This window comes from Haliotis rubra, unplaced genomic scaffold (genome assembly GCF_003918875.1).
Source record: "Haliotis rubra isolate DU_JTF1 unplaced genomic scaffold, ASM391887v1 Scf1041, whole genome shotgun sequence".
Classification (NCBI taxonomy): Eukaryota; Metazoa; Mollusca; class Gastropoda; order Lepetellida; family Haliotidae; genus Haliotis; species Haliotis rubra.
In genome coordinates, this window is record NW_025764939.1 from 161076 (window position 1) to 176847 (window position 15772).

Sequence of the window (15772 nt, forward strand, 5' to 3'; positions counted from 1 at the left end):
TCGTTCCTTTCCACGGTATCGGCATGGACCGGGCTGTGAAGTCCAGACTTTCGTCTCATCTTGCTGAATATGACTTGTTAGACAAATATCAGTCGGCTTACGGACCAGAACATTCAACTGAAACTGCTCTGCTTTATGTTCTGAATGACCTCTTGACATCAGTTGATATGGAAAGGTTGATTTATCAGTATTATTAGCCTTTGATACCATTGATCATCAGAGACTTTCGTTGATCCCGAGGAAATCAGAGACTTTCGTTGACAGATCGGGTACAGACAGTTGGCATCGGAGGCTCTAGTTCTGAAGCAACAGCAGTGAAGTACGGGGTCCCACAAGGATCTGTTTTGGACCCTATTCTGTTTACGCTCTTCACTTCTGATTTAGCAAAGTTTATCGCTTCTACTGACTTCAGTCACCACAGCTATGCAGATGACACTCAGGCTACCAAAGCCTTCCTACCTCGGGACACTAGTGAAAAGCCCTCTCGGATCTACAACAGTGTACAGATAACATCAAATCTTGGATGACAGAACGTAAGTTACAGCTGAATGACAACAAGACTGAAGCTCTTTTCACTGGAACACAGTCAAAATGTTTGGCGGCTGGAGTGACCACAGTGCGTATTGTCCAGTCTGAAATACCACTGTCTGAAATTGTGAGAAATCTGGGCATTGTACTGGAAAGCCATCTCTCTACCACATTTCTAACTTGTGCAGAACATGCTACTTTCACTTACGCAACACAGGATCAGTAAGACATCTTCTCACCACAGCTCTTCTCATGTGCTTGCACGGACACTTGTGTTTTCCAGATTGGATTATTGCAACAGTTTGCTCGGAAATGTCTCCCAGGTACAGTTTGCCAGACTTCAGCGTGTACAAAATACTGCTGCACGTATAGTCACCAGACTAAGAATCTTCACACATTACGCCATTCCTTATATCACTGCATTGGCTTCCTGTGCAAGTAAGAGTTCAATTCAAAATTTTGACACTTTTCTACAAATGCTATTATCAGTCAGCTCCTCCATATTTGAACGATCTCATTCACAAATATGTACTATTGAGGTCACTTCGATCTGCCGACCATCAACTACTGGAAGTTCCAAAGAACAATCTGAAAAAGTCTGGATACAGATCTTTCGCCAACTTGGCTTCCCCTACCCTTTGCAAGGGTAAACTGAACACAGGCATATGTCTCTATTGTCTCCAAGGATAAACTTGAGACATACAGGTTTCCCAAATGTATGCAAGGGTAAACTTGAGATAAACAGGTCCCCCTAATGTCTGCAAGGTAAACTGATTTCACTACTGTATGCAAGGGTAAACCTGAGACATACAGGTTTCCCCACAGTATGTAAGGGTAAACTGAAGACAGACTGGTCCCCCTTATGCATGCAAGGGTTAACTTGAGACATACAGGTTTCCCAACTGTCTGCAAGGGTAACTTGAGACATAAAGGGTTCCCTACTGTATGCAAGGGTAAACGTGATACATGCAGGTTTCCCAACTGTATGCATGGGTAAACGTGAGACAGACAGGTTTCCCTACTGTATGCAAGGGTAAACGTGAGACATACAGGTTTCCCTTCTGTATGCAAGGGTAAACTTGAGACAGACAGGTTTCCCTACTGTATGCAAGAGTAAACGTGAGACATACAGGTTTCCCTTCTGTATGCAAGGGTAAACTTGAGACAGACAGGTTTCCCTACTGTATGCAAGGGTAAACTTGAGACAGACAGGTTTCCCTACTGTATGCCAGGGTAAACTGAAGACGGACAGGTTTCCCTACTGTATGCAAGGGTAAACCTGAGACAGACAGGTTTCCCTTCTGTATGCAAGGGTAAACTGAAGACAGACAGGTTTCCCTACTGTATGCAAGGGTAAACCTGAGACATACAGGTTTCCCTTCTGTATGCAAGGGTAAACTTGAGACAGACAGGTTTCCCTACTGTATGCAAGGGTAAACGTGAGACATACAGGTTTCCCTATTGTATGCAAGGGTAAACCTGAGACAGACAGGTTTCCCTACTGTATGCAAGGGTAAACCTGAGACATACAGGTTTCCCTATTGTATGCAAGGGTAAACTGAAGACGGACAGGTTTCCCTACTTTATGCCAGGGTAAACTGAAGACACCCAATAAGGAGTGTCTATGATTTCAATTCAAGTGTCTTTGGCTCACAGATTTGGAAAAAGATATTTGGACATTGGCCCAAATTGGGTTTTTCTAATATTCTGATTTTAGTAAATTCTTAGCGGAATGGGAAATGTTACAATTCATATGGCAATTATTATTCTCTTTTGCCGCGGACCTGCAGCCTCATATCGGCCACTAGACTGTTCTTGATTATTCCCTGGTCAGGCTTGTGTGGAAGTGCAGAAAAGGTTGCAACTGCACGTGAAGCTCCCTCTCAACGTCACTGGCAGCGTTCCTGTTTGTCTCCTCCGATTCTGAAGTGACGACCATAACGGCATCACCCGCTGTGGTATGCATCGCTTCAAGGCTGCCAGAGCGTTGACGGGAGAGGTTTGTTTGAGAGCCTGAAACAGAAAGAGTGCGTGAGTGCTTTTAGTTTTACGCCGCTCTCAGCAATATCCCCGCTATATGGCGGCGGTCTGTAAATAATTGAGTCTGGACCAGACAATCCAGGGATCAACAGCATGAACATCGATCTACGCAATTGGGATACGATCAGATGTGTCAACCCAGTCGGCGAGCCTGACCACCCGATCCCGTTAGACGCCTCTTACGACAAGCATGGGTTACCCAAGATCAATTCTAACCCGGATCTTCACGGGTTGAAACAAAAGGAAGATTTGCAGGATACAATATGGTTGGTGTAGACAGGAGATAACTGGAGCGACATCGATAGTAGCCAAAGTGGGAAGTATTCAGTAACGAGGACCTACCAGCTAGACTGTTGGTCACATCTGGAGGCTTCTGTACGATGCCATGATTTGCTATCCGAGTTACTAAATCGATGTAGTAGTTGGCATTGGGAACGGCGATTGTCACCACATACACGCAAGATAGACGCTCTAAGGTAGAGACAATGGCGGCGGTTGTTTGATCAGGTGAGACGATGTCTGAATCAAAACAAAGAGGCTAACAAAGAGCATATTCTGTTGACAGATCAAAAACTATTATTAATTATGTTTTACAGATTAAGATGAAAATGCAGCAGAGGGGGTTCGGGTTATCCTGGCACAGTCAGGCTGGTAAGGCTCATCATTAGCTCAGGGCCCTTGCCCCCTCTACACGCAGCCCAGAGAGCGAATGGGACTTCTCCCCGGAAACACTGCCTAGTTGAACCCACCAAGAACCTTCCGGAGAATATGTAGACTCCCCAACACTGCAGCCTTCTGCATTACCCAGAGGGTCAGAAGGGCTGTGCTCCCGGTGGAGAACCCGGGCACTCTCTTGATCTTCGCCAAGAGATCAGGAGGTACCAAACCTAGGGCACCGAGAACAATGGGGAGCCTGAGGACACCGACTCTGGGCAGACTTGGTGAAGGACTTCACCTGGTTTACTCCCATCGCTGTACCGTCCAGCCGTACATCGCCATAACAAAATCAACCTCAAATTTCAGATTCTGTCCAACAACCTTGGCACGCTTAAAATAGCTGTGGAATTCCTTGCTTTCATCATGAGTCTTGACATGCATCACCAAAGGATCATCCGACAAATAAATATGTGCCAAAGTACACAATAAAATTCTGTCATGAAGAGCCTCCACATTAATCAAACCGCGACCTCCAGAATTGACTGGCATATATAAACGGTTAAGAGAGGAACGAGGGTGGTGGGCTCTGTTATCAGACATGATCCTTCTGGTCAGGCGGTCAAGACTCTGGATGTCTTGTTTCGTCCAGTCAACTACTCCAAAGGAATAGGAGAGGACTGGCACAGCAAAAGTATTAGTGGCTTTGACCTTGTTTCGAGCATTTAGCTCTGAGCTCCAGATTTTCTTTAAGCAAGATGTGTACCGGCCCGAAGTTTTTCTTGATCAAGAGATCAGGAGGTACCAAACCAAGAGCACCGAGAACAATGGTGAATCTGACGACAGTGTACTTGGGACGCAAGCGAGACATTTCAAAGGCGAGGTCCGCATAGTTACAATAGCATGCTTTTCCTGAATCTTGCCAATCACATTGTTGTCAGAAGTGACAGAAAATTCAATGATATAAATATATTAATTAGCTCTATCAAAAAGGACAAGATCGGGTCTGTTGGGTGGAATTCTTCTGAGGCTGTATAAGGGCCTATTCCACAGAAGCTTGAAAGCATCATTTTCCATGAAGCCCTGGACATTTTCAGGGTCGTACCATGGGTGGACCTCGGAGTCAAAGCCACAGCCATAGCGAAGATTACTATTATTATTATAATTTAACGTCACGATACCTGTAGCTGCTAGCGGTACAGTCACATGATACCACTCCTTCTCGGCTGCTAGACGTAACCCTGTCCCCAATGCCGTTACCATTGCAGCCTCGCTAACGTCAGAATAGTTGACTGAAATGCACCTTTTGTGTGTAGTTGTAGTAATATCCGTCACACGTCCCGCCATCTTACTGCGAAATGCTGGAAATTAAGAGTTTGGATAGTCTGAACAATGATAGTCTATGTCATTCTTAGACCTGTGAAGATCTGGGTAAGAATTAGTCTTAAGCAACCAGGCTTGTCGTAAAAGGCGAATAACGGGATCGGATGGTCAGGCTCGGTGACTTGGTTGACACATGTCATCGTAGTTGTGTAGATCGATGATGTTGAGCACTGGATTGTCAGGTCCAGACTCGATTATTTACAGACCATACAGCTAGAGTGTTGCTGATTGTGGCGATAACACAAACCAACAAACACACTTGAATTGTTGACTCAATCTTGTGCCACAGAATGAGTGGCCATCTGTTAAGACATTTCGACTCAAGAGTATCTATTTGATGGATTAATGTCTAAGGTTCCAAGGGGTGATGAGTATTTATTATAGTTTGTTTTGGCTTAATCCCTTTTATGAATACTCTCGCTTGATGAAGGCATAAGGATCTACACCTGCACAGATCGTATCAGAATAAAGAAGTTATCATTCATAAAGTATTTTACTGTCACTAATTTTACTTTTTAAATGGAGAAGGTACCATGGCTACATACTCCCCGTGTCCTTCACTCTCCACAGTAGGAGCGCAGTCTGCGTGGCGTTACACACTTCATTGATGCTCCCATTAATGATCTGGACAAGTGTGTGCCCAATCATGACCCTCAACTCGCAACTGGTCTGGCCAGGTCTCCGTACCTCTAAAGACAAAACGTCCCAAACTATATGGGATATGTTTTCATATAGAATTTTGGGGCTTTGCACAAAGATTCTGGAACAGAGCGCCGTGTAAATGATGTCAAGTTGAGTTAATATGAATGTCTATTAAGAATACGACATTTATACATATACCATGGGTGCATAAAAGAAACAGTTCTAAACTTATATTCGTACTGATATGTACTACATGTGCTACATAAGATTATTGCAGATTTTAGTAATAGATTAACGTAGATATATCTTTTGGTCGATGCGACAATAAGCAAAACAGACATACACACATTTACAGTATTGACTGAAATATTACTCACTATTCATTATAATATTCCCAGTATTTCTGAGAACGTTCTTTCGGCAAATATCTAATACAGGTATATCAACTATTTTTTTACTTAAATGAATATGTTGAGATATGATTCTCATACAGTCAAAGTGTCTTTTCAGTACATTGTGAGACCTCCTTGCCTAGCAATACACGACTGAATATGGCTACCGAGCAAAGTATGTAGGTAATCGTGTGACAGCGTATCCCAATATTCGACCACTTCTTTCTTCATATACTCAATATTTCAAAGTCCTTTTTGGTTTGTTCTGTCATTCACTAGTCCCCACACATTCTCAATAGGGTTAAGATCTGGGCTGTAGCGGGGCCAGTCTAAAACTTGAACATTTTCATCCGACAACCACTTTTTTGTGTAGCCCGCAGTGTGTTTTGGGTCGCTATCATGCTGGAAAATCCAATTATCTTCATACAGTGTTAGGGCCATTGGAAGGAGGTGATCATAGAGGATGTCAACATATCCTTCTTTCGTAAAATTTCCAGTGAAAATACACAACGGCGTCACTCCACGTGATGATATGTCACCCCTCATATGAAATTTCGGGCTATGTTTTGGACGTTGGTAGATAGGTTTCACGGTCGTTTCTTTTGTCCAAATTTTCACACAGTTCGGAAAAAGCCAGTCAGAACTTTCATCACCCGACAGAACTTTCATCAGAAAAAGAAAACACTATCCCAATTTTGATTTTCGTGAGCACTACACCTTTCTTTTTGTGAATCTTTCACAATGGTGAGGGAATTCCGCGCTTTTTCACCAAGGTAAGTCTTTGCAATTCTTGTCTACGGGTACATTACGTACTTGGGGACTTCCTCTGTTCATCATCTCATTTCTGATATGCTCAACGCTTTTCAGTTTTCCCCTACTTACAATCTGACCAAGTCGCCGGCGATCCGTAGTAGCCTACTTCCTTGGCGTCTTGTGCTCAATCCTAACTCCTGACAATATTTTTCAAAATTCTGTATATTGTAGACAGAGAAATGTCATGTCTACCAGCTAACTCTTTTGCATTCGTCACATCCCTTTCAAAATCAATTTTCAATTATCAATATTAGGAAACAAAGATTTTCTGAATAATTTATGGGAAAACTGTATCAAATACCATACCTCTTCCTAAGAATTCGGGTAAAATACCAATCCTCTCTGTTCTCGGCGTAAAGAGGCGGTAAAAGAATCGACGTATGTCTGAAAATAGTAAATACAAAATGTCTCGATTATCTAATACCACTGGAAATTTTTGAGAAATAGTGGTGGATAATATATGAATGGGGCACTGATGTCAGGGTGTGTTTTGAAGGGGGTAGGCATGTCCTACTCAAACAGTGGTTTGCAGCATTCACAAATTTAGCATAAAAGTGTTTGTTGCCTGACACTATAGTGTAAAGGTTCTGATAACATCTTAAACGCGAAGCCATAGTTACCGCCCTTTAAGTCAAGGCTACTTGACTGTGTTTTACACAGTAGAAAATCTATTACTCACCTTCACGGGGTGCTTCAAGCCATCTTGTCTTGAGTTTGTGGGTGATTCGATAAGCTAGAAACAGCTACGGGAAAAATGAAACGCAAACAGTGAAACTATTTCAAGCACAGTCTAACTATGAACCTACGCAGCCACACTTTTCCCAATCAATTTGTAGATTATTTTTACACACACACACACACACACACACACACACACACACACACACACACACACACACACACACACACACACACACACACACACACACACACACACACACACACACACACACATATAGGCGGTAGGCGAGGGATGACACTGCTACAAAGAGGCGTACATCAGATCGTATTACCCGAGGGAGAAGCATACACCGTATTATCTTATCGCCATGTTAAATGTACAAAATAGCATTTTATTTTATGTCAAAGATCGCTACCGACTATACGACATGCAAACAAAATGGCGTCTGCCTCTCGACTGGATTTTTAACATCAGTGAAACATATTCTGACAAGCATAAAACTACTATAAAAATTGTTAATTATGTTTAAGCTGGGTGTGCAAACCACTCAATGTATATGCTTAAATAAAGCAGTGAAAGTGAAATAAATCTGTACAAAGTGAACACAAAAACAGCTGATCGAACGGTTTTCGAACTCCGGGCACGGATTACGTCATAGTATGACGTCATACGAATGTTAGCGCTTCAGCTTATCGGCGGAGAGCTTGGCGGTTACCGTGGCAGCGGGTAATATTTTTTCCAGTTGTCACCCTCCTTGGAGGTTGACACGGAAACTTGTTAAACCGTCATTGACCAATGAAATTAAAGTATTTTACATGAAGATAAGATATATATATATATATATATATGTGCGTATATATATATATATATATATATACGCACAAAATGTCCAAAATAGTACAGGTGTTCAGTCATAAATATTGCATAGATAAATAAAAACAGAATGCCTTTTTCTCCAACATGTTTCGTTCTTTACTCTTCAGGGAGATTGTAGCGGTTACAGCGGTTGGAGAAAAAGGCATTCTGTTTTTATTTATCAATATATATATATATATATGTGTGTGTGTGTGTGTTATATGTATATGTGTGTGTGTTTGTGTGTGTGTGTGTGTGTGTGTGTGTGTGTTGTGTGTGTGTGTGTGTGTGTGTGTGTGTGTGTGTGTGTGTGTGTGTGTGTGTGTGTGTGTGTGTTGTACATAATCTGATATTAAGAACTTGTAGAATAACTGTATCATGTTAGTGGTACCTGTTTGACTTCTAGCCTTGACTCAAAGGCGGCAACAATTAAAATTTTCTTCAGGGATGTCTGTGTGTTGTGTTTGGCGAACAGATCAATGGCATGATACATCAGTTGTATTACGTTCTTGGTAGGATACCGGAGGGCCCCTGTACCGAACGCTGGCAGTGCAATTGTCTCAAACCCATCCTTGCTTGCCTGGATGAGGCATCGGAACACCAGAGACACCAGACACTGTGGAGAAGGAACTCCATATTAACTAACGGTTATATTTATGTTCGTCAAGATAATTTGTGTCTCTGAACTATTCTATTGTGAGAATGTGGACTGTTCTGCTTTACATTTTCATCTACATGTATTTGACATTTGGAGTTGTCTTATGGATAATTTGTGTTTCTGAACATGATATTGAATACTGTCAGATCTATATTACGTCTGCGAGTTCACGCCCATTTCTGATGTGATACTGATGGAATATTGCTAAATTCGGCGTAAAACTAAATTCACTCCCTCTATGTGTTTAGCCTTTAGCTACTTAACACAGATAAAACTAAAACTGAAAGATTTTAAGAATGAACTTCATCAAAGATGAAATTGCTCTGAGACGGTTTTACAGTTAAACACTTTGAAAGATTTGCCTGATAACACTTTGAGAGATTTACCTGATAACACTTTGAAAGATTTACCTGATAACACTTTGAAAGGGAAAACGTTTCCGTGTACCCTCTGTAGTAGGGAAGACATCCGTGGTAGATCCTTCTACAAGTACCAAGATTCCCAGAACTAGTGACTGCCAAATGACCGTACTCTATTCCGTCAGGGTAGATGTGGTTTAAAACCTTCTGTATGTCAGAACCAACCATCTGTAGCAGACTATAGGACTCACCAGATCCAGAACTCAGATTCAGTTGTCTGTTGGTTGTATTAACAATCACATCAGCCTACAAGAATAGAAAATGATGAATATGTTGAGCATGTTCCCAGGTAAGATCTTAGCAGACGTTCAGACCCGTTCCACTCAATCCGCCCATAATGACATGGATTTCAGTTTGTCTACAGCAACACTCTCCCACCTATTTGATCTTATACTAAGTCATCACTGGGCCGGAGTGTGCTTCAGCAATTCATGCTTGTCTTAGGAAGCGTCCTACAGGAGCGAATGAGTTGACTTTATTGCTGCATGTCATTGCATCCCACTAAACCTTATGGAGGAATTAAATACTACCACGGGGGAGGGTGTATTCGGCAAAGATACTTCGTATCGATGCATGGGCCAGGATGTAAAGGGAGGTTGAGCTATACTAAACACACTACCGCCCGCCCGCCCAACGACTTTCGCATTCACTCAGGGGCCACTTGAACAATGCGATCTTAGTGCTAAGGTGTTCGTAACATAGATCTACGACAGTCGAAGCGCTAAGTTCGCTTTGTGAAACGGGCCCCATGTCCACTCGTGTGTGATTCTGTGTGTACAGGAAAGATTTACACTGTCGTTTCCCGGGAACCACCATTTTCCTAATGAAACAGTAATAGCTTACGCAACAAACAACACACACACACACGCTCGCTCGCACACACGCGCGCGCACACACACACACACACACACACATCAAATTACTTGTTCATAACATTGTTTTCCAAGGTGAATATCAGCATCTTACCTCTTGTTTTTCTATCCTATTGAAGACAACGGTAACTTTAACGCCTCGGTGTCCTGGAAACATACATGGACAGATGCCCAATTACCTATCTCAACTTATATAGCTAGTATTTAATATCTTTATGATGTAAGTAAATTTTAAAAAACAGGAATGCATTAATTTGTAAAATAACCAGAGCTACATTTCTGCCACAATACCCGAGTCCATATTTTAAACAGAGCACAACTTGAACGCAAGCGTATTAAAAAATATAGGCTGTATCAACTGCTTCAAAAATCTAAGGCAACAGTTAACTGGCCAACCGATTATCTGCCTATATAATATCATAAGCTTAATATCTGTGTATCTTCAGTACACTGCATTTATAACCCGTGAAGATCCGTGAAGATTTAGCAACCCATGCTTGTAAGAGGAGACTAACAGGATCGGGTGGTTACCCTGCTGACTTGATTGACACAATATCATCGTATCACAACTGCATAGATCGATGTTCATCACTGGATTGTCTGGTATACACTAGATTATTTACAGATTACCGTCATATAGCTGGGAACTGATATAACTCACTGCGGCTTCGCGCAAGAAACAAGCAAATACTTCCAATATAACGAAATGACTGATATAGCAAACTGGGTTTTTAGTCCCGGACAGTTGCTGTTTATTTTAGTCGATTTGAATTGGTTGTTCTTACACTCAGCAATATTCCAGCTATATTGCGGCGGTCTATAAATAATCGAGTCTGAACTAGACAATCCAGTGATCCACAGCATGAGCATCGATCTACGCAGTCGGGATACGTGACATGTGTCAACCAAGTCAGCGAGCCTGACCACCCGGTCCCGTTAGTCGCTTCTTATGACAAACATTGGTTGCTGAAGACTGATTCTAACCCCGGTATAACGAACTAAAATTACTGGTCTGTTTGAGTTCGTTATAACGGTAGTTATTTGTAAATATCATTTTCATTGCTTGTCGTTGTTAAGTAATGACAGAGTAGCTACAAAGGTACGGTATAGAAATATCATCATTTGGTAGTACTGACCTAGTGTTTAAAACTGGAATATGTATTTGTAAGAAACTCATTTGTAATTAAAATAAACTTGTGTATATGTGCATGATAATGAGAGTTGGACGTAAAATATTAACTCATTCACTCACCTTGTGTGAAAGGAAGTGAAGATTGTGATCGTTGACGCGATGCTGGGTTCACATTCGACTTATACCCAATAAGACAGCGATACCTTTTTCCAATGGTTACAGCAGTTTCAGCAAATTTCCTTACATCGACACCAGTCACAAAACTGAAGGTGGAGCACTTCACTTCATCAACGAGACGACCCATCTTGTTTGCTGCCCACGTAACATCAATCGTATGGCCTATCACGTCGTAGCCATTTACACGGTCAGATATCGTCACATTCTCGTCCTTTTGAATTTTCTGAAGCTCATTCTCTTTGTATAAAGATAGATATTTCAGGCATTCCATATCAACAGGCACAAAGACTCTAGTCATATCAACTGTTGAATCTCGCTTCCTTGGGACATCAGCAACTCTTGGGTTTGGTGGTGGCTGTTGTGTTCTGTGAGACATCATTGCTGCATTGGTGAACGAGGCGTAGGGTAACTGCGTTGTACTTAGGCGTAGGGTGACTGCGTTGTACTAAGGCGTAGGGTGACTGCGTTGTACTAAGGCATAGGATTACTGCATTGTGCTAAGGCGTGGGGTGACCACGTTGTACTTAGGCTTGGGTGACTATGTTGTACTAAGGCATAGGGTGACTACGTTGTACTAAGGCTTAGGTGACTGCGTTGTACTAAGGCTTGGGTGACTGCGTTGTACTAAGGCATAGGGTGACTGCGTTGTACTAAGGCGTAGGGTTACTGCGTTGTACTCTGTAGTTTCTCTTAGTTTAAGTTTGCGACAGAGTCATAGTTGAATTTCTTCACTTTGCTATTCATCGAAGCCCCATCAACAGGTAAGGGTTGTTCTGAAAAGAATTGATAGGCTTTCACATTTCACAAAAATTGAAAATGAATGAAGTGATATGTCACTTGGCGTTCACATTACTCTAACAATTATCGCAATTACAAAATTGAAAAATACGTTGTTATACACAGATATTGTGAACGATTTGCTTCCTTGTTGAATGTTTAACGCAGCGCTCAGCAGTTTTGCAGCTATGACAGGGACCGTAAAAAGTAGAGTCTGGACCAGACAATCCAGTGATTGACATCATGAGCATCGAACTACGCACATGAAATACAATGACATTCATCAGCCAAGGCAGCGAGGCTGACCAAACGATCCGGTTATATTTTTTAGTCGCCTCTTACGACAAGCATGAACAGAATTCCACTAGAATATCTCGCTAGAATCCATGTATTTATTCAACGTTTTTTTTTCTGTAAATATAAGCACAACCGTAAAGATCCGGGTTAGAATTGGTCTTCAGTAACCCATGCTTGTCGTAAGAGGCGATTTACGGGATCGGGTGGTCAGACTCACTGACTTGGTTGACACAAGTCATCGTATCCCATTTGCGCAGATCGATGCTCATGCTGTTGATCACTTGATTGTCTGGTCCAGACTCGATTATTTACAGACCGCCGCCATATAGCTGGAATATTGCTGAGTGTGGCGTAAACAACCAACCAACCAACCAATCTATACTCCTGTTAGGCGTCAGGCACCAAAAACATACTTTTCTATGCAAATTTTGTTAATGGACATGCTTCTACTTTTCGCACATAATGTAATCATTGATTTACAGATATGTCCCCGTGCAGCAAATTTAATCTGTTTCGGACTATAATCTAGACTGAATATCTCTTGTAACATGTTTGATATATTCGGAACTTTCGCTGTAAAGTACAGATTCTAGTACTTTCAGGAAATTATTCACACTCTCAGAGTCAGACACCTAATCGCTAGCTCACAAAGGCAGCCATCTAACCCACTCAGCCAATGCTGCTTCCACGAAAATAACAACTGGTAGTCACGATGGCTTACTTTGTGTATGCATCTGAAAAGTGTAGATTGCCACGACTCTCTGGTTTGACAAGTTAAATATAGCATGTCTTTTTGTAGGTCACGTCATTTATGATCATGTAATCAAATGGTCAACTTAGGCAGACAATGATAACGCGCATGGTGAAGGGACAAGGTCTACACTATGAGGCTCAAATACGTAATCTCTGTTGCTGTAAACAACCAAACATCTCAACCACATGAAAAAAAATATTTGTTCGTCAGAATAATGCTAAAAAGAAAGAATATGTAAATAAAGTGCTCTTATAATTCGTCCAGTTAAAACATCTCCGACTTATTCAGCTAGATTGTTCATCAGTGTGCTGTTTACCATCAAAAGGTATAGGGGTCACAGGCTGAACTTTATTCAGCCTTTTACACCCTAGTTGTAGTACCGTGAAGAAGTGAATGCATATTTGGTAGCGTTTCGTTCCGGGACGTTTAAGGCGCAATCGTGATCGTGGGTTCCAATCCCATACCCGTGAACATGGGTGTCACCAAAATCGGAAACCGTCTATGACCAGCACGTCAGGTTTACACATACCGTGGAATATTTCACTGAGCTATTGTTGAAAAAGGTGGAACTTGCAACATAGCAGCAACATTTGGTACCGGGTCTTATATTATTAATGCACGAGGATTGTCAAATAACTTCCCCACACTGATATTTACGAGATTTCTCTCTTTTCAAGTTCATAATATGAATACATGACACGTTTAATGGATAACAATTTCTTTATTCTCTACACGACGTTTCAGGTGAGTGCTGATGAAGGACTGACTGACTGACTGAGTTTGGTTTTACGCCGCTTTTAGCAATGTTCCAGCAACATCACGGCGGGGGACACCAGAAATGGGCTTAACACATTGTGCCCATGTGGGGATTCGAACCCGGGTCTTCGGCGTGACGAGCCAACGCTTTAACCATTAGGCTACCCCACCGCCCCGCTGATGAAGGAGAAAGAATTAGCTCTGAAACGTCGTATAAAGAATAAAAAGAGCAGTTGTTATCCATAAAACGCGTCATGCATTCATGTTCGTCCAAATTCTACATGCCTTTCAAAAAACTTCATAATAACGTCCCAAAAACGTGGGGATCGAACAGGTTAAGCTTTATCATATAACTGGACAAAAATAGTTAGGGATATGTGTAAATTTTGAAATTATATATGATCCATTTATTGGTACACGGATTCATATACTGTTTTGATTGGCAATGGTATAAGAAAGAATCTTTATGGATACCAACTTCTTTTATTATATATGATAGGAATCCATGGAACGAAACGCTTGACAACGGTATAATAATATACAAGTATAAGAATCCATATCGAAACGTCGCATCATATATAATAAAAGAAGTTGTTATCTATAAAGAATCTTACTTTCTTATTATAAATATCAATCATAAAAATACCAATATCCCTAACTTATTTTGTCCAGTATATTTTGATGATGTCAAAAGTACAACATCGACTGATATATAAGTTTTTAATTTCATATAGAAGACACGGAGTACTTCTGAACACAGTGGCTATTATATCAATTTGTAAGGTGATTCTACAAAAACCTGAAAATTCAGCAAATTGTTCAGATGTGATAAGTAAAATAAGCATGGGTCTGTAACCTTTGGAAAATGAACAAACTTGAAGAATTTGCAGTGATCAACGTGTGAATATATACCTTCTGTTATATACTCACAACATGTAAAGGTTCACATTGTAGTACTAAGGAGCCTCACGGAATGCAGTGATGAGAACCCGCATGTGCGACATTCAGCAGTTGGATCTGATTTAGCCGCGTCCCACTGCGACCAAAGGTTATACACAAGGACCATTTGAGAAAAACATCGATGATAGGGAATGATACGAAGTTGTGTTATCGTGATGAGACACATTGAGCAACACTTACATATGCTATCATTTTGTGATACGAGAGTTGTGATTAGAACACTATGGACGAGATGGATCATGCAAATACTTATGTCTGGTTCAGTGCACTGGTCGTGCAGGGTTAACACATGCATATAGGGTTGTTCATGTTCCCCATTATGCATTTGTAAAATGGCCTACCAAACTTATTTGACGTCATTGCCTTGACACATGGAATATATCCAAACCTTGGCTGGTTGGTTGGGTTGTTGTTTAACGATGACATGTGTCAACCAAGTCAGCGAGCCTGACCACCCGATCCCGTTAGTCGCCTCTTACGACAAGCATCGAAAAGTTGCCAAGGACCAATTCTAACCCGTATCTTCACGGGTCCCAAACCTTGTCAACTATATATGTTTGCCCTGCGATGCCCATTTCGTAGCATGTTTATGCATGGCGAAAGTTTGTTAGTTAGTAAACGTTTGCAAAGAATATTTAAAACTCATCACCATAAGTATGGTGACACATAGTTTAAATATGAATGTTTGGTCTCACGATGGCAACCATATTGAGAGTCGAACTCAGACCTGTCATTTATTTGCATGTGCTAGGCGTTTAAGGTAGGCAAGTAATCATCTGTACGCTCTTTCCTCATAAGGCACCAAATCAGTGGCAAGACCACCGCCGCTTTCACAGAGCGCCATAGACCACCAGACTCACACACTACTCGGGCCCCGCATCTTCTGAACCTCCCAATCGGTAGGTAAATGAGTGGAACCTCCCTACAGAAACTAAGTGAGGAATCCTTTGTGGGAAGCAGTAATTTGAGGTCTCAGACCAT

General features: G+C 41.5%; 1 protein-coding gene across 2 annotated transcripts; it reads right to left on the minus strand.

The window, feature by feature from the left end:
- Nucleotides 1-2299: 2299 nt before the first annotated feature.
- Nucleotides 2300-14851, minus strand: LOC124274761. Of its 2 annotated transcripts, none has more exons than XM_046710140.1 (11): nt 14744-14851; nt 11191-12020; nt 10033-10085; nt 9058-9312; nt 8381-8605; nt 7132-7195; nt 6759-6836; nt 5151-5294; nt 4404-4583; nt 2911-3087; nt 2300-2541 (listed from the first exon to the last, which is right to left on the minus strand). In XM_046710140.1, the coding sequence occupies exons 2-11, from the start codon at nt 11624-11626 to the stop codon at nt 2348-2350; spliced, it is 1806 nt and encodes a 601-aa protein (XP_046566096.1). In that variant the 5' UTR covers nt 11627-12020; nt 14744-14851; the 3' UTR covers nt 2300-2347. The 2 variants fall into 2 exon arrangements, with proteins under 2 accessions (XP_046566096.1, XP_046566090.1); XM_046710134.1 differs by having other exon boundaries at nt 14762-14840.
- Nucleotides 14852-15772: the final 921 nt, after the last annotated feature.

Excerpts from the sequence above, each read along its gene's own strand:
- LOC124274761 (XM_046710140.1), bottom strand. The coding sequence starts at position 11,626 with ATGATGTCTCACAGAACACAACAGCCACCACCAAACCCAAGAGTTGCT. Across the intron at positions 5,295-6,758 it reads ACCCGAATTCTTAGGAAGAG|AGGTACGGAGACCTGGCCAG; the intron begins GTATGGTATTTG and ends TTTTGTCTTTAG. Across the intron at positions 3,088-4,403 it reads TGTACCGCTAGCAGCTACAG|ACATCGTCTCACCTGATCAA; the intron begins GTATCGTGACGT and ends GTTTTGATTCAG.